Source organism: Gasterosteus aculeatus, chromosome 2, assembly GCF_964276395.1.
Source record: "Gasterosteus aculeatus chromosome 2, fGasAcu3.hap1.1, whole genome shotgun sequence".
NCBI lineage: Eukaryota > Metazoa > Chordata > Actinopteri > Perciformes > Gasterosteidae > Gasterosteus > Gasterosteus aculeatus.
Window position 1 is genome coordinate 9,957,772 of NC_135689.1, and position 18,193 is coordinate 9,975,964.

The following is an 18,193-nucleotide window of genomic DNA, read 5'->3' on the forward strand; positions in this document are numbered from 1 at the left end:
TCTCTCAAGCTTCCGATGAAATAGCAGTTTGCGACAGCTATAGCTAATTTGTTTCAATTCCAGCAGGGATTTTCCTAATTTGTTTGTGTGTTAGCATTACCGGGTCAGCTGAATCAACTGAGGTATTTTTAATACAAGACCACAAACACCCCGGAGAAGGTCAAGTCTACACAGACAGGAACGGTGAGAAAAAGTGTATTTTTAGGGGTTTTTTTCAGTTTTTCAGTTCATCATTTTTGGATTCCCAAAATTAGGATTTTCACTTCTTAGGAGTAATTCAAGAATAAAGAGACATTTGTGGACATTTGATAATGGATGATAGCCTCAAGATACACACACGCATGGGGGGAAAAGGTAAGGATGGTTTCTCTCCAGTGTGCGCGTGTGTGCGTGTGTGTGTTTGTGCGTGTGTGTGCTTTATTCAGCGCTGTCTCAGCACTCTCACATGTGGTTCATATTTAAGCATAGTGCCGTTCCACTGGATCATTTGGCTCTGCTCTCTGAGTCCAACATTCCCTTTGCTTTTCTATTCTTATTTCTGCTAGGTGGTGCAGGCATTACAAATAGTTAAATTATTATTATTTGTAAAAAACACCCAGAATAATGACCTACGTCACAGGTGTCATACTGCAGGGACAGCACTTGATTTGGATACGATGGAAATACGCCACATTTAGCCTAAAGACTTACCTGCAACCCCATGTTTGATATTTGCATTAACTTTCTATTGTCAAAGCTGTAGAACTGTGTAAGAAGTAATACAATCATATATATATATATATATATATATATATATATATATATATATATATATATATATATCCACTGAATATGATTATGTTGATTCTAATGAATAGACAATAACAAAAGACTTTCAGGGAGAATACATATTTAAGATAAATCTGTGACTGGAATTAACAAAGTCTTTCCCAAAATATTGGTGTAAAAGGGGCATATTGGTCTCTGGTTATTCTTTGGCGAACAATCATTGCATCATAAATCAAGAATGGAAAATACCCATTTAAAATATGAAAGAACACATTTTCCGTGTGATTTAATTACGCAGTTTTACTGGGTTGTAAAATGAAGGCGCCATCCTCAATTATAACAATTTGGTTACAGATTGACTTCGCACATTTGGACCTTCTCGACCTCAACAGCATCATCACCCCCCCCCCCCCCCCCCCCCCCCCCACACAGTTTTCTCCAGCCATCCCTCTTTAATATCTCCTTCCTATAGCCAAACTCTGTAACCCTTCTGTCTGCCCAATGGGAGCGATGAGCCCCCCCACCCACCTCCTCCCTCTCTCCCTCCCTCCCTTCCTCATCTCTCTCTCTCTCTCTCTCTCTCTCAGCCACGAGTCTGCCCGCAGCGCGCTGATAAAGCAGAGGTCCGGTGCAGGCATCCGACCCACCGCAGAGTCACCAAGTCCACACAACTGCTGCGAGTCGCGCAACTCCCGCGACCTCTCGCTCCAGCCGTGATCCGGAGGATACGTGTCGGGGACCTGACTGGAGGGGTGAACAAAAAAAAAAAAGAATACGGCACTTGTTTTTCCGCCTGGTCAGGTAAACCTCCAGTCGGAAGCCAGCGGCGCTCCGTGGAGAGCCCGGTGCGCACATGGCACAGAAAACGCGCTCCTCGCACTCCTGACAGTCGCGCTGTTGATATGGAGCTACACACTGGATAACGAGGCCCGTCTTTTGAATGGGTGCTTGACATACTTCACATCAAACCTTACGTATTAATTGTTTACGTCCCAACGTAAAGCTTTATATTTTTGGGGTGGGGAACTTTTCGTGGTTAAAAAAGAAAGAAAGAAAAAAGCGCAGTCATGCTGGGTGTGAACCGGATTCTGAGCCTCCGGGCTGCCCGGGTTCGGAGCTGTGGTTCGCCGGGAGCCAAACTCCCAACCCGGTCTTCTTCATGCCAAAACCCCGGTGCCAGTTCGAGGATTTACTGTGCGTGTCTGCTGCTGCTGCTGCTGGTGACGCCTCGGGTGGACTCGTCATGGTGGTGAGTACAATGTCACACCTACAGGCCGACCTGCCGGACCGCCACATTCAGGGGATCACAATTAGATTTTTTGGGGAAGACACCGCTTATCCTAAATGATGGTGATAATTACTGAAGCAAATAGAACACTGCTTGAACATTCGTCGTTTTTCTAAATCGTTTGAAATGAAGCTGAGATTTCAGCCTGTTGTATTTTTGCCAACGAATTGGCATCGAAAAACACTCAATTAATTCAAACCCACGACTTACAGGGTTTGATCTCTTGTTGTAGCAAGATGTGCCAACAGGGTTTTTCTCATCAATGTTGTAATATTTTAAACGTATTTGAAATTTGGAGCAAACAATCTAAACGCATTGTTCATAAAGCCCCGAATGACGCCGCCTCGGTGTTTTTTAAGAGGAAACAACTGCAAAGAGTTCATTTAATTCAAAATGATTTGCTCCTGAAAAAAAAAAAAGAAATTAAAATAAGCTGCTTTTTACGATTTATTCGAATTATTCAATCATGTTTAGGATTTAGTTGCTGAAATGCGGTTTGTCTTCATGTCAGTCTGTTGTCCTGCCACATTGTGCAATAATAAAAAGCAATAAATGTAATTGATGTCGGCGCTATTGGCTGAGCGCGTATTCAGCAAAACAAGGCAGAGCATTAATGCACGCGCACAAATTACTTCACTAAAATACCCCAAAAGCAGCCATCTAGAGTATATATGGTGAGGGGTGAACAAAATATCTCATTGCCTGCGCAATCATGCATCCATGTGTGAGTGTGTTTATGAGAGAAGTGTCTGTGGGCGGGTATGGAATGCTTAATATTGTGTAGATTAAAACTAGTTATGGGGAGTAGTTGGACTTCGGTGTGTGTGGGTTTGGACTATAGGTTTCACGTGTGCTCAGGAAGCAGTCTCTAAGTGTTAATCAAATGCATGTGGGTGTAGAATAAGTGATGACATGGACACATCCGGGGAAATGATGGTGGGATGTTGGAGATATTTGATATATGAGCGTGTAATAAAACAACTTCATTATACACAAATTCTCTTCAAAGTATTTTTTTAAAGGGTTAAAAGTTACTAATAATATTCGAGAGAAGAGATTATTCGTGTTTCCTGATTCAATAAGGGCTTGAGAATATGACGCGGCAGAAGGCGGTAATACCAGCGGTCAGTACATTTTGAAATCGGTTCCCACTTATCTCTCCTCCACGATTCACAGTGTAGTCGCAGCGCTTTGCAGCATGTTATTTTAGACCTGTGGATAAGGATTTACTATCCTATAAAATCCGCAAGTCCTCCTGACTCACAGAGAGAAAATGAAGTGTGAATTGCTGCTCTGGCTCGTCCCTTTGATGAGCACTCTGTTCTTATTCCTCCTCTCTAATCCCACTCTGGGGAGCAGAGAGCCTCCGGTCTCCTTCCCATCGGCCGACCTCGTAAAACACGACCACACAGCCACACGCTCCCTGACCTCCACTCGCTGGCCCGTCACAACTCCGCAGCCACCGAGCTGCAAAAAACGTCTGGTGCACACACAACTTGACTTCAGGTCATATTTTCTGGGGAATCTCAATGCAGCATCTATCTCGATGGGGCACCGCAGGAGCAACTTTTATCTGGCCGGGGGGGGGAGGGGGCTCGAGGCATGAAAGACAAGCGCGTGTGAGCATGAGAGCCAACCGACAGAAGGCAGAGAGGAGCGGTGAATAAACGGGGACTTAGTTTGACAGGGTTATTGGAGGCCCCTAGACATCGAGCTCTGATTTGTGACGACGTGATTTCTACAATTCCTTTGGGAAACATTTGAAAACACATACACACGCAGGTCTTGTGGGGAGAGGTTAAGTGCTTATTTATTTGAAGAGCAGAGTAAATGGTTTCCACTCCCCTCCCGCTCGCAAACCTTAAACTGTTAAGTGTAGTGAACTCTGACTCACAGAGGACTGTTACCGCGGCTCTCGTTCACGCCACTAAACGCATTCAAGCGTGTGTGTGTGTGTGTGTCCACATGCGTAAATCCCTACCACACGAGGGCTCCTATGCTAACTAATTCCAATTTACCATCAATACCCGTGAATCCTTTTGAAGGAGGTTGGTGCAGTTTATCTTGTGTCCATTGCGTCTTCAGGTACATTGGTGCCTTGGGGGCCCGTGTGATCTGCAACAACATCCCAGGCTTGGTGAATAAGCAGCGGCAACTCTGTCAGCGCCACCCAGACATCATGCAGGCCATCGGTGAGGGCACCAAAGAGTGGATCAGAGAGTGCCAACATCAATTCAGACACCACCGCTGGAACTGCAGCACGCTGGACCGCGACCACACCGTGTTTGGACGTGTCTTGCTACGGAGTAAGTCAATGGGTGTGTCTACATATCTTCCTGTCTAATAGTTGATCGCGGCCAAATAACAGAGATGCGCACAGAGTCTGAAACCTGAACACCATCTGCCACTATCGCACTCCCCATCTTTCTTCCTCAATTTTTACTGCCTGTCCCTTCTCCTCTCCGTCGATCTCCGCTCACTCTGTTCTTTCTCCGATCTTTCCCCTCTCGCGGATGCCGGTGCTCCATGTTTATAGATGCTAATGGACTGTTGTAATGCCCGTACGCCTCGTCAATAAAAACACAGGCTTCCAGACGCAGGCTTGTCGTCCTTTTGTTTTTCCACTCCTGCCAAACCTCTGAGCTGTGCGACAGATTTGTGCCTTTGCACAAATGCATGCCGGCACACATGCATGTTACAATATACATTTCCAACCCTCTTTGTAGACAGCGCATGTATATTTCCTCCTTATGGAGGGTTTTATAACTGCACACTCTTTGAACCATTAATATGGTGAATAATAGTAACAGGTGCTATTCAGTGAAAACACCTGATAGCATTCGTGTCCTAACCAGCCAGCTATTTTGCATGAAATATTAAATGGTGACAGTTGTGTTAGTTGTCCATCACACATGATTTAGCAACAATAGTGCATTCTGCATTAAATGTCATTACAGCTGCATTCTGAATGCAGGGCGTGTACGCAGTGATGCACCTGTAAGTCACTGTTGCATGAATGGCTCTCTGATGCTACTTTCTTTGTGGTAATGGTTCGGTTTATACTTTCTCTCGAGTTTGTAGCTTTGTAGCTGGCACAAAGGTTAACGCCTAATGTGCTGTAGTTCATTGTAGGGATTTTTAAACTGTAGGTGCTAGTCGGGCTACTATTCCTCTTCTAGCCAGCCGGACTAAGCTTGTTTGAGGATTCAAAAGTGCATGAACAAAAAGAGGAGATGTGGAGATACAGGCTGCATGTGTGGAGGACGGGAATAAACAGTAATGTAGATGTAAATATTTAGGGAGATATTTCACTGTCAGACAAACAGCACAGATTTGAATGATGACCAGCAATACCTTCCTCCGTCCTCCCCCACACACGGCACCTCAACAGTACCCACTGACCCCTTCTCCACACCCTGGAGATGAAACGGGACATTCCAGGGAATACAGAGCAAGTAGTTTGGACCACACAAACTCATCTAGCCTCAGCTGGTTCCCCTCCGTTATTCATTCACACTATTAGCAGTACTATAACGGCCTTTTTTTCAGATTTTATAAGTGCTGTTACTCCAATAATTCCCAATTTCCTCACTTAATGTATTAATGTCTTACTTTGCCGTCCATTGTAAATTCAAATGAGCGAAACAGCAATCATGTGGTTGCGATTGTACAGTTGTGAGTAAAAGGTTAAGTGTTAAAGAGGTTAAAATGGTCAAGCATGTTTTGGGAGCACTCATCTCTTTGCATCATGCTGTGTGTGTGTGTGTGTGTGTGTGTGTGTGTGTGTGTGTGTGTGTGTGTGTGTGTGTGTGTTTGTGTGTGTGTGTGTGTGTGTAGCTCCAGTAAAAAAGCAGCCGTTAAGAGCCCTGTATTGACACCTGAATTGATTGAGGTAGAAATCACAGTTGTGACCTTAAAACTATATTTTGATTGAAACTTTGGGCCGGTCGAATGCGCGTGAGGTGGATGTCAGAAAATCCCGACTGAAGGGCATTCAATGTTGACACGGTCCAACAAAGGTCAATCCTCTCGTGAGCTGAATGTCTTCACAGCAAGCTGCCGATTACAAAAGACCACTGCGGCTAAACAACTTGATCTAATTCTCAACGTGTCTTTGGCCGCACAACAGATGACTCACATTCTAAATAACTGGAAGACCAGAAAAGCACAGTAATGGTAGAAACTGCTGCCATGACATCACCCTGGTGCTGATTAATGGGGTATCACAGTGTCTGTATTTAAACAATTTACGTGAGCAGAGGAGAGCCCCGCAGCTGGAATTATTTCCATGATAATATTTAAACAAAGCTGTCCTATACTCCACATCAGGCCTGATATGCCCCCTGTCAGCTGCACCCCCACGTTCTGATGGCTCACACCCAGGCCTGCCCGTGGCATTGTCTGTGTCTGCATGTGGCTTGCACAGTTTAATAAGCCAATACTCTCTTTCTGTTTTTTTTTCTCTTGTCTTTAGGCCGTACTTAAATCCATTGTATTGCATGATATCCGTTACAACAATTTCTTTATTGAATAAGCCTATGCTCAAGGTTGATTTCTCGCTCTTCCTCAGGCAGTCGAGAAGCAGCATTTGTCTACGCCATCTCCTCAGCAGGAGTGGTGTACGCGCTTACTCGCGCCTGCAGCCAGGGGGAGCTGAAAACATGTAACTGTGACCCACACAAGCGGGGACGGGCTAGCGACAAGAGAGGAGAGTTTGACTGGGGCGGCTGTAGTGATAATATCAACTATGGGATCAAGTTTGCCAAAGCCTTCATCGATGCCAAAGAGAGGACAGTCCGAGATGCACGAGCACTCATGAACCTGCACAACAACCGCTGCGGCAGAACTGTAAGTGCGCAATTACAACTTTACAAAATTGTTTTGTTTGCAGGGGATTTGATAAATCTGCAAGGGGTTCCTACAAAACATTGGCAGGGGATAAGATAAGCTTCCTAGGGTTGCATTCAGATTTGTTTAATTGAGAACTAGATTTCTTTCGATGAAGGGGAAAAACTTGCATACACCCTTTGACTGGATGTGTCCGTATACGGATAGAATTTACAGTTAGAGACCATAACTCAAAGCTTAAATAGGCTCTGAGCTTTTTGCTAACAGCCCAATGTCGGTGAAAGGGTATCTTTCCAGAAAGTCTCCATATCTCTAGATAACCCAGTGACTTTAGGGATTATTACTAGTTGAGATAAAACCTCATTCTGATTTGCGGATTGTCCAAGGTAAATTCTTGCAATGCTTGCCATTGTCTTGCAGTGGAGGCATACATGTCAGAGGTGGATAGATATCTTGAAACCGTGGCAGATGAAACCAAATAAAATGTATACAAGACCAGATACCACTAGAGCATTAGGTGAGAAATATGTTTTCATGAAATTAGGTGAAGTTCTGCACTGAATGCTTAATGCTGCACTCACAGAACATGTCAAACCAAACATTAAGATGGCCAAATGCATTCACACAATCCCCTCTGCGCTCTGTTTTTAGGCAGTGAAGCGGTTCATGAAGCTGGAGTGTAAGTGTCACGGTGTGAGCGGCTCGTGCACGCTGCGGACATGTTGGATGGCCATGTCGGACTTCAGGAAGACCGGCGACTACCTGAGGAGAAAATACAACGGGGCCATTGAGGTGACGATGAACCAGGACGGGACAGGCTTCGCCGTGGCAAACAAGGCCTTCAGGAAGGCCACCAAGAACGACCTGGTCTACTTTGAGAACTCTCCGGATTACTGCCTGCAAGACAAAACAGCAGGTAAGACGGCAGAAAGAGGGAAACAGAAGATTGACTGGATTGAAAGAGGAAGAAAGGCCGTTTCCCATAGTCGTTGATGGATTGTCTCAACTGTGTTATGTTTTAGGGGTGTTAAGTGTATGTTGTGTGTATGTTCATGCATGACTAGTGTGTTTGTGTGTGTGTGTGTGTGTGTAATGGTACTCAGATAACACAGCAGGACTCCGGTGTGATGTCAGTGGAAGCTAATATCTTCGTACCCTGGGGATGTTCTGTGACCACCTGACCTCTATCAGTCTCTGTCAACACACACGCACACAAATACACACATACATACATACGCACATATGCACACATTCCACACAACCCTGTGGTCACAGGAAGTGTTGCACAATACGTCCAATTAGTTATGGCTCTTTCTGATTGATGAAACACCGTCAAACCAACTTTTACAATAGTCTACATGGAGACCTCCATCACTCAGAAGCTCTGTCCAGTTCTTCCTCTGTGCCTTTGTCTGCCCTCTCCCTTCGTCCCCTCCGTCCATCCTCCCCCTCTTTCTCACCTTCCCCATCGGAATCTACTGCCTAGGGACACAAGCAGCTAATTCCCCCCCCCAAAAAAAGTCCCCTCTGTCTGTCTGTCACAGTCTCTCCCTCTCCGTCTGTCTGAACTAAGCGTAGCTTGAGGGCAGAGTGGGCCTCAGAGTGTGAGAGCCTGTCTGTCTGTCACGCTCCACTGTCCATTTAACCCTCACACCCACATGCGGGCGCACACACACACACACACATGCACATGCAGAGAGTGGTTTCAAAGGGAGCAGTGGCTTGGGAAAGGCAGTGTAACTATAGGCCGCTCTACCAACACGGCATAGTTGTGTGTGTGGGTCTGTTGTTCTACGGGTCGCTTGTTGTGATAGGTAGCAGTTCAAACAGGGAGCTTCTCACACAAAACACCAGCACTAATCTCTGTGGGGATGACATTCACATAAGACAGACGATATGCCCCTATATTAGGTAATCCTAAACACTATAAAATACACTCAGCAACGCCACTGCAGAGCTAAAGGAAATGTTTTTAATATTGCAATTACTAAAAGAGCAGCCTGGAACATAAATCCTCCTGTAAACAAATTTATGTTCCAGGCTGCTATTTTAGTATGCGTAACAAAATTTTTCTAGATAGAGATGATTAGTTTTGTGGGTTTTTTTTAAAAACAGTATGTTGTTTTGTGAAGAATCTATGTTTTTAGTTGCCTTTAACAACAAATCTAAAGCTGTCTAAATGGGATCCTTTCATCTATTGAGTAGCCTAGTTATAATTCTGAGGGGAAGATATCTGATATCTCTCGTTTGGTAAAAGGAACTGCAGAAGGTTGAACAAAAGGCTGCAAAGTAGGATTGAACAATTAATAGAAATTGTGTCAAAATGGCAATATGGGATGACAACACAAGCACTTTAAGGCTTTTCCATGTGATGATGATGAAAATTTGATTATATTTTCTAAAATTGTTTAACCCTAGCCCTGTCAACAAATGTAATTCCAATATTAACACTATTAGAATCAATTAGGTCATTTCTTTTGTTTCTATTGGGCAGGCTTTTACTTTTTTTTGTGCTGAATTTAAAATCACATGGTTTCAAACAAAGTTTAGGTAGTACACCGGTTACATCCCTGATGTCACGTTTGGCCACTACCTGGATCTTGCAAAACAATCTAACACGATAAACCTACAAATGGGTTTGGGTTTTAGCTCACCGACATACAGCACGCGATGAACGTTGTTCATACCGTGTTTATATACAGGCTGCTGCTGCATTATTTCGGCGCCCCAGTTTGTAGGTTAGCGCCTCGTAAACAAGTCACGTCTTTTTTTTTTTTTAAAGTGTCCATAACCATTTCCTGAAGCTAAAATGTCTCTTTTGTGCTCCGTGCAGGCTCCCTGGGCACGGCCGGGCGTGTCTGCAATAAGACATCACGCGGCACAGATGGCTGTGAGGTCATGTGCTGTGGGCGGGGCTATGACACCACGAGAGTCAAGCAAATCACTAAGTGCGAGTGCAAGTTCAAATGGTGCTGCGCCGTGGAGTGTAAGGACTGCGAGGAAGCTGTGGACATACACACGTGCAAAGCGCCCAAGCGTGCAGAATGGTTGGACCAGACCTGAGGACGCGCCGCCCCCCCCTCCGCCCCCTGTAATGCAACCCCACCCCTTTCCCCGTTACGGGACAGCCTGTGGAACATGGCATTCTGGGAAAGTTTGTCCGAAAGTGCTCTGCGTCTCTGCCCTGCCCCTGCCACCTCCTTGGTTCATCATTGCATGGCTTTTATACCCGTCTCTGTGAAAGCACTATAGTTCAGTACCCATCAATATGAATTAACACCCATTAATCCCTGTTTGTGAACGGCCCTGCGACCCAACTGCTAGCACAGCGGAACGGTGAAACCAGTGAACACTTTTTGGGTTTGGGTGGACTGGACTTTTATATTGACTCCTGCTTTTATAAGACTCAGTCCAGTAGGCCTTTCTTCCTGTGTGTGGTACTGGGCTAAGATGGATTGCTGCTTTCCCGATGCTTAAAAACACAGTTTTACATTAACTGAGCCTTAAAACATATCTAGTATTATTACAACAAAATCCTATACTCACATAATGTTCTTTTCTGGGGGGGGGGGTTATAGGTTGGACTTGGTCGGGAAGTAGCTTGACTAGTGCACTTTGAGAAGTGGACGTCTAAGTGTGAGTTTGGCGCTGTGTAGCCAAACACAAGTCCGGGCAGAGGACTACCAGAGGACAGGGAGAAGGACACTAGATGAATAAATGGACGGGTGCGTCATTGGGACAGTAAATGCAACAGTAAAAACAAAGACAAGACGAGCTGTTTAAAGTGATTTATTTAAAAAGTGTTGTTTCATTTCTCATTCGTGGATGTGACTGCACTACATTGGCTGACACGAGGAGAGAGAAGAGCACAATTATTATGATTATACAGTGTACTCTAGTTTTCAGCGTGTAAGACGACTGCCACCACAACATCAGCCAAGTTTCACTTCTCTACTCTCCAGCTTGCTTGTATAACATTGTGTATATTGCCTTATCAAAACAGATGTTCATATGAAATATATGGTGCATTATTATGACACTGGAATGATTGTTTTTTTCACACAGGCAAACTAGATGCAGACCGAGCCGAACTAATCAGTGTGACGGAGTTAAGTTCCCGTTGTACCGCTGTCATAACCTGCAAACACACGCAGACACACACACTTACCACTACTCCTCACAAGCCTACGTCGGGAGGCACTGGGGCAGTAATCATAATACAATCTATGTCGGTAACAAAGGTGGATTCTGTGTGAGTCGGGGTGTGGTGTGGGAGTGTTGGACTAGAAGCCCGACCTAAACCCCAACCCCTGCTGGCCTCATCTCACCCCTCGCTCTGTGGAATTCCAGGTGGGTAACAGGCTAATGACTAGATGGCTATAATTACCCGGGGCTGTTGATAGCTGGTGATTGGACATGGTCGTGCCACAGAGGACCTAGTGTGGTCTCCTGCTGGGACCACATTTAATCAAAGGCTTCTTGGCCGGCTTATCAAAGGGAATACTTTCCTGCAATCTTCTCTGTCTCAACCCCCTCTGCTATCCAGACTCTCAGTAAAGTTCAGTGTGTGTTACGTTAAGAGCCCACAGACTCTTGTTAACGTGAATTCCAAGGGATATTGCACACAGCCACAGATTTAAGAGACAAGTATCATGTAAACAATATTTTCTTCCGTATATGTATGTGTTACAGTGGTAAGATTGTCTCTCCCCGGACTTGGGACCGGACGCAGCCATGTTCGGGCCTGATTACACACACCAAAGCCATGACACACGAAATGCAAGACCTCTGTCGTCAAATTGTCTTGCGCACATACATCGGCTGAGATGAAAACACTTTACACAAGTTACTCTTCTGTGTCTCTTCGATCAATACAATATCCTCACGTGTTGCTGCTTTGTAATCAAAGTTTTCGATTACGACTCACCTTTAAATCTACCATCTTCCCCAAACAGAGCCGTCAACCTCTGTATTTTAATAGACACAAGACGCCCGTGTCGTTAGATTACATAAGCTTTATTGGTAATATGGACGGTAATATTATCGAGCAATTCAATTCAGCTTCCTGTGGCAAAGTATATCTGTGTCCCAGAGGACATTCCTGTTGCAGCAAACCTAACGTTATCGACACGTACGTTTTTTAGGTCAATAGAATGGATTGCATTGTTGTTATTGGCTGAGAAAAAATGGCACTCGCCAAGTTCAAAGAGATCTGGGAACCCAAGTGTTTTCACTAAAAAGATGATCCGACAGTTTTTAAAACAAACCCCTGGAGCGCCAAAGTTATTTGGAAGAGAAAATGATGGCAACCATTAAAATGATCACCTAACCTTTGTGACCATCCATTGCAGTTGAACAGATGACTTTTTGGTTGTGTCAGTTGGGCGTACACCGTTTTCCTGTGTCGAGGGGGATTATTATGGACGTGTTGGTTTGTTTATAATGGATCTTGACTGCTTGTATTTATTGCCCCATTGCAGCAACGTCATCCCTGGTTATTGATCTAATACTCACTTTCTGAGTAAGACCCAAGGCCCTTGTTGTAATGAACCGCAATTCTCAGCCAATAACACAACTAAGCCAAGAAATATGACCGGGACCAAATCGCTGGCACAAGCAATTCGGTTCCGACTGTAGCCCAGCTGAACTTAAATATGTCTTGTTGAAATGAAATGTAACGGTTGCCTCCCAGGTAGTAGGACGCTGCCGTTATTGTGTTAAACGTTTGTTACGGTCTCCTGCAACACGCTCCATCTCCCACTCAGTTGCATTGAAGCAGGTACGACAGTCAAATTTAAACATACGTTTCCTGTTTCAGTGCGACCTCCAGCTGGCTGCGGCATTTTCACAGGATGTGCTCGATCAGAAACCAGCACAATGTTTGACAAAGGACAAGTTACTACTAGGTCCCGTCTCTATGATCAATGTTTATATATCACCTGCATCCTAGCCGTGAAGTTGTGTGCTTTTTCTGTTTGGAAATGTGGTAGAATGGAAACGTTATGCGTCTGTACCTTTACACTGACACTGACACACACACGTCGCTGCAGTGTCGAGCATACAGCTCCAACCCTTTTCTTAACCTCATCACAGTTGTCCTCAAACTTTTTTTAACACCTCCACATTCTCTCTCAATCCCGACGCCCCCTTGGGCCTCGGTGGTGAAAGTTCAGGCTGACGTCCAGCCTGTAATGCACGTCAACTACACTGACAATAGAGCATAAACTACACTCCGATTACGTACACAAACATGCATGCAACCTCGGACACACACATCACACAAACAAACAAACAAACAGAGAGCCCGGAGGTACAACGACAGAACAGAGCCCACCACCAAGACAGTGACCAGACTTAACCTCTAAAATCCATCTTGGACTGAGCGATGGAGAAAAGAAAGAGGTGTGAGACAGTGGGAAGAAAGGATGGGGGGGTATAGGGTTACCTGGAGACCTGGCGGGCATGTTTATCAGCAGATTTTAATCTGAGCCAAAAGATTCCGCGTTCCCAACAATTCATCATCATTATTTGCCCCACCTGCCACATCCCTCGGACCCCGCCCCCCCCCCATCCACCTCTCTCCTGCTCCTTGCCACTGATGCAGGTCTCTCTTGGTGGGAATATAGCCGGAGACCCTACAAACAATTGCTCTATAACACTGCCCCCGGGGTGGTCTAGGTGTCGGCCATGCGATCTGTTTTGCACACATATTCACATGTACATACCTGCAGGGCAGGATGAGACCCCTTCAGTGCCCCCCTGAGCTCAGCTCTCACCTGTCTGGTAGAGTCCTCGGTATGTTGGCGAGCCTTTCTACTCAGTCACTTAATGTGTGTGATCAGAAAGTGCTTCCAAACTTACAAGTGTGTCTGTGTGTGTGTGCGTGTGTGTGTGTGTGTGTGTGTGTGTGTGTGTGTGTGTGTGTGTGTGTGTGTGTGTGTGTCGACCTCCAGGGCAGTGGAACTCAGGTCATTTTTTCCCCGGAGGTGGAGGGAGAGTCTGTTTGAGGTCGGGGGGGGTCATCAAGTTTAGGCGTATCAACAGAGAACTTTCGGCACTGTGAACGACCGCCACTGATCCATTGCCTGTTGACATCCTTCTAAACATTAACGGCTTGCTCGTGTGGCTAAGCTCTTCCCCGGAGTGAATGCATTCAAACGAGCACCTGCTCGGCTGGATTAAAATAGCCCACGGCGGATTGCAGCGCGGTGTCGACTCTTCCCTCTCTCGTGCTTTCACTCTGCTGGATCTTACAGGGATCGTGGCAGCCAATAGCTTTGGGTTGGGAGGTTGTGGGAGCAGCAGGAGTAGCAGATTTATTAGGGAGCTCAGACTAATATTTACGTGACCTGCCAGGTACCGAGTGGTGTAGAGACGGACAGAGGGAGAGTATAGGTATGAGGGGAAAAGAGCATTATGATACAAAACACTTATCTCTAGAGACCTACATAAAAACTGCCAGTTTACTCAAACATTTCCCATAATGGTTCACAGCAACTCATTTTCATCACTATAACATATCAGCAACAATCATAGATTTATTTTCAAAGTAAAAAACACTAGTGCCACCTTGCATCAATTGTTTATTTGGTAACCAGAATTAGTAAGCAGGAGTTTTCCCAACAGTTCTCCTTCATTGGTAAAACAGGAATGTCAGAAGTCACTCAACAATGCAGGTAAAACAGTTTTGATGCTTCTACAACTGCCCCAACTGTTAACACATATATCATATGTTGACCTGAATTTTCTCACACACAGCGCCTAATTGTCATCCCCAATTTATTTCTGATATAACTGACCTGCCGGTGGGCTTAGTGCTTGATAGCAGACTGCAGGTCTGCCGTACAGGCAGCCGCCATGAGGGTTAAAGGACAACGACACTGCGCCGGTGCTGACCCTGACATTTTAAGACCGTCGGTCACAGGGAATTCTTGAACTACAAGGTGAGGGCGGCCACGTGACGAGGTTTGCAAACACGCGTGACAGCGTGAGCGCGTTTATCTACCTCCCTGTGTGGGAATTTACGGACACACCTCGCAAGGCACAAACAACAGTGACCTGGTAAAATAGTCGAAATTCCACCAACATACCAAGGAATCTGGGGGTCCGGGCCGACAAAACACACTGAATCTCTCTCTCACACGCACACACACACACACACACACACACATACAAAGAGAGACCGAGGTGTGGGAAACAGGAGAGATACAGGGTCAGGGTCAAATTATGTAGGCCTCACAGACATAGATACCAGTGAGCGATACCAGCTGACACACCGATGCTGACACTAACAGTGATACCATGGCTACCTGAGTGACATTGACAGATAGCGGTAAGCCATCCAAGCATGCGCACACACACATACACACACACACACACGTACACACACACACGTACACACACACACACACTATCAAACCATCTCATCCCTGTGACTTCTACTAGGCTCCGTCACCTCAAACCTCTGCCAAAGGGAAGGAGTCAAAATATAGCCAAAGCCCACGCTTCTTAAAGTGGAAGATTGGGGAAATGTTAACACAACTACTGGAGTGTCTACCTGTACGCAAACATGTTCACAACTGTGTGTTTATTGTTGCTTAGAGCGAAGACGATGTGTTTATCAAATAACTGGAGCCAGCGTCCCACTCCCAGTCTCCCACACTCCTCACCTTTAGAAACACAAACCACACACAAATTCAGTGGTACGACGCATCTCAAACTCACACTACACAAACTAACACTCTCCTTGTGGAATGTGTTTGTTTGTGTTTTGAGTTGCAGTTTTCTGCCAATGTTCAACTTTCCTTTCCAGTTAGATTTGGCCCAGTGATCTTTAACTTTATGTGGTTGTCTGTTGGTGTCTGAAAGCCAGAGCAGCAATAAAAAAAAAAAAAGAGTCTCCCTCCTACCAACGTCTGGGGTTCACCTTCCACCAGCACCGAGACCAAGGACACAGTACAGTAGCCTCAGTCGCTCAGTAAACAGTGGTAAACAGAGCAGGCGCTCGGCATGAAATGGAGGAATACTGCGCACAAAACATTTACACAGAGCTGCCACGGGAACAATATCATTTCAGTTTTACAATAAAGTGCTGGTGTAACAAAAACAACAGGAGGAAACTCATCCGTCCCTCTCCCCGTCCGGAGTGACTTGTTTATGCCGCGGCCTCCCACTCTCCGCAAGGAGATAATTCAATCAAGTATAATCGAGCTTTCACACAGGATTAAACCGAGCGTTGATACTAATGCTACATCACCCGGAGCTGGAGTCTGACCTCATATATCTAGTATTTTATTATATTTCCAATCAATGGATGATGTTTTACTGTTGCTGTGCATATCTGGACTTTTTTTAACACGGGACTGTTTTCAGACCAACGCTCAGCAGAGCAGAGACGCGTCACGTTGGTTTCTAAAGGAATTGGGATATTTCGTCGACCACAATTGCCGGGACACACCACACCATGTGCTGGTAACGCCATGCCGCGTCTACATCTTGTGCATGGAAATTATACTCTGATATGCACATAGACACGCTGTATACAAACACTCATACTAGGTCGTCAAGTGTTTGTGTGGGTGCCCGTGCAGCCTGAGTACTATAACGATACTCTTCATCGGCTTGGAGCTCCGTCTCTATTCGAGGGTTTGAGCTGCGATAGTTTAGCGCGGAGTAAACAACGGTCTAATGTGTTTATCAGACACTGAAGCACACACCAACAGCTGTTTAACACATGGAGAGCCAAGCCGCATACAACAACAAGAGCACAGGGAACATAACACACTGAAGGCGATGTCGAAGGCCACCAGTGTCTGGGGTTAGTTGGTGAATATGGCCACCCTGGAAGTGGTGAATCCACCTGTTGCAACATCTGCTTCACCATACAGAGTACAGAGTAGAAGAGGGAGAGTGAAGGAGGAAGAATGAAAGCTGCTTGAAAAGCCTAAAAAAAAGTAAAATAAATAAGGTTCCGCTTCACAACAATAGGGACCTCACCAGGTTAAAGTGGATGCAGATATGCAGGAAGACCTAAAGAAATGATAAGTCAACGTGATTATACAGGTACATACGGGTCATACGCAACCAAGCACAACAGATCCAGCAAAGGCCGCAACCCCCAGATTGTAACAGACGATCTGTTAATAAAGTTATTACAAATCATTGTCGCCTTCCAAAGATAATTCAAGTAAGAGACGTTTTGTGGATGAATTACTAAAACCATTGTAAAATAAAAACGAGGGATCCGTTACAGGCGCCACATAAACATAACTTCAAGCAGCTCCGTGTGTATAGATGATACGCTGCAACGTGTTTGTTTGGTAACCATTTACACTCCGTGTAAATAGATGATACACTGCAACGTGTCCCATAGGAAGAAAACCGCAAGCATCAACAAATGTGGAATGACAAACTCTTGCATTCCACATTGGACGGCTCTTGCACCTATGTCTTCAATGTCAACACTGTTTGTGTGTCTTGGTCAATTCCGACCTCACACCAAGGGGGTTCATTTAAATATGACTCCCTCCTCATCTCCATCCTTCACCATTGAGCATGTGCACATGGTCTAATACATATCTGATTACACAAAAGAATGTGGCATTCCTCATTGCTTTTCAACTTGCTACTATCGTGTCCTAAATCAATAGAAAAAACATAATTATGAGGATTTTTGTTGCCATAACTGCAAACCTTAAAGATTCCTTCCTGAGATTCCTTCCTTTTTTTCTGTGCACTGAGAATCAGCTGGATTTTTTTGGTCAGAGCCAACAATATTTCTCTACATCCTCGCTGTCTCCATTAACCGTCCGGTTTTCACACACCCGATCATTACCTCGAGTATCCTGCAGCACTCTGCCAACTGTAAGGGGGTTGTGTGGTTGAGGGGGGTCTTAGTGTAAGAACGAGCACAGACGAGAGACATGAGTGTGGGATTCAGCCCAGGAGTGAGACGTGAGAAGGGATGGTGGGAGATAAGTCCACTTCAGGAAACTCGATGGGACACTTCAGTGCAGGCGCAGCTCTCACCTGCCTTAACGGAGACAGAGAGGGAGTTTAATACAGTTAAACTTTCAGATTCTTAATTTGATTACAATCAACTCCAGTCATTCATTACAAAAGGCATTACATTTTTGGTCGCTTTGTACGCCAAATACACAATAAGGGGACACTGATGCAATATTAGCATCCAACAAAGGTAATGTTGCCAATGGCAATTAATCAATGATATGTCTGTTTGAGCGTGTGTGTGTGTGTATGTGTGTGTGTGTGTGTGTGTGTGTGTGTGTG

The 18,193-nt window shown here is 45.2% G+C and overlaps 1 protein-coding gene across 2 annotated transcripts; it reads left to right on the plus strand.

Annotated features, from left to right (window-relative positions):
• The first annotated feature begins 1,371 nt into the window (after positions 1–1,371).
• On the plus strand, positions 1,372–10,938 carry LOC120829842 (protein Wnt-2b-A). Of its 2 annotated transcripts, none has more exons than XM_078091248.1 (5): positions 1,372–2,017; positions 4,142–4,374; positions 6,627–6,904; positions 7,556–7,820; positions 9,738–10,938. In XM_078091248.1, exons 1-5 carry the CDS (start codon positions 1,836–1,838, stop codon positions 9,965–9,967), a joined length of 1,188 nt encoding a protein of 395 aa, XP_077947374.1. In that variant the 5' UTR covers positions 1,372–1,835; the 3' UTR covers positions 9,968–10,938. The 2 variants fall into 2 exon arrangements, with proteins under 2 accessions (XP_077947374.1, XP_040050292.1); XM_040194358.2 differs by having other exon boundaries at positions 4,142–4,362.
• The last annotated feature ends 7,255 nt before the right edge of the window (positions 10,939–18,193 follow it).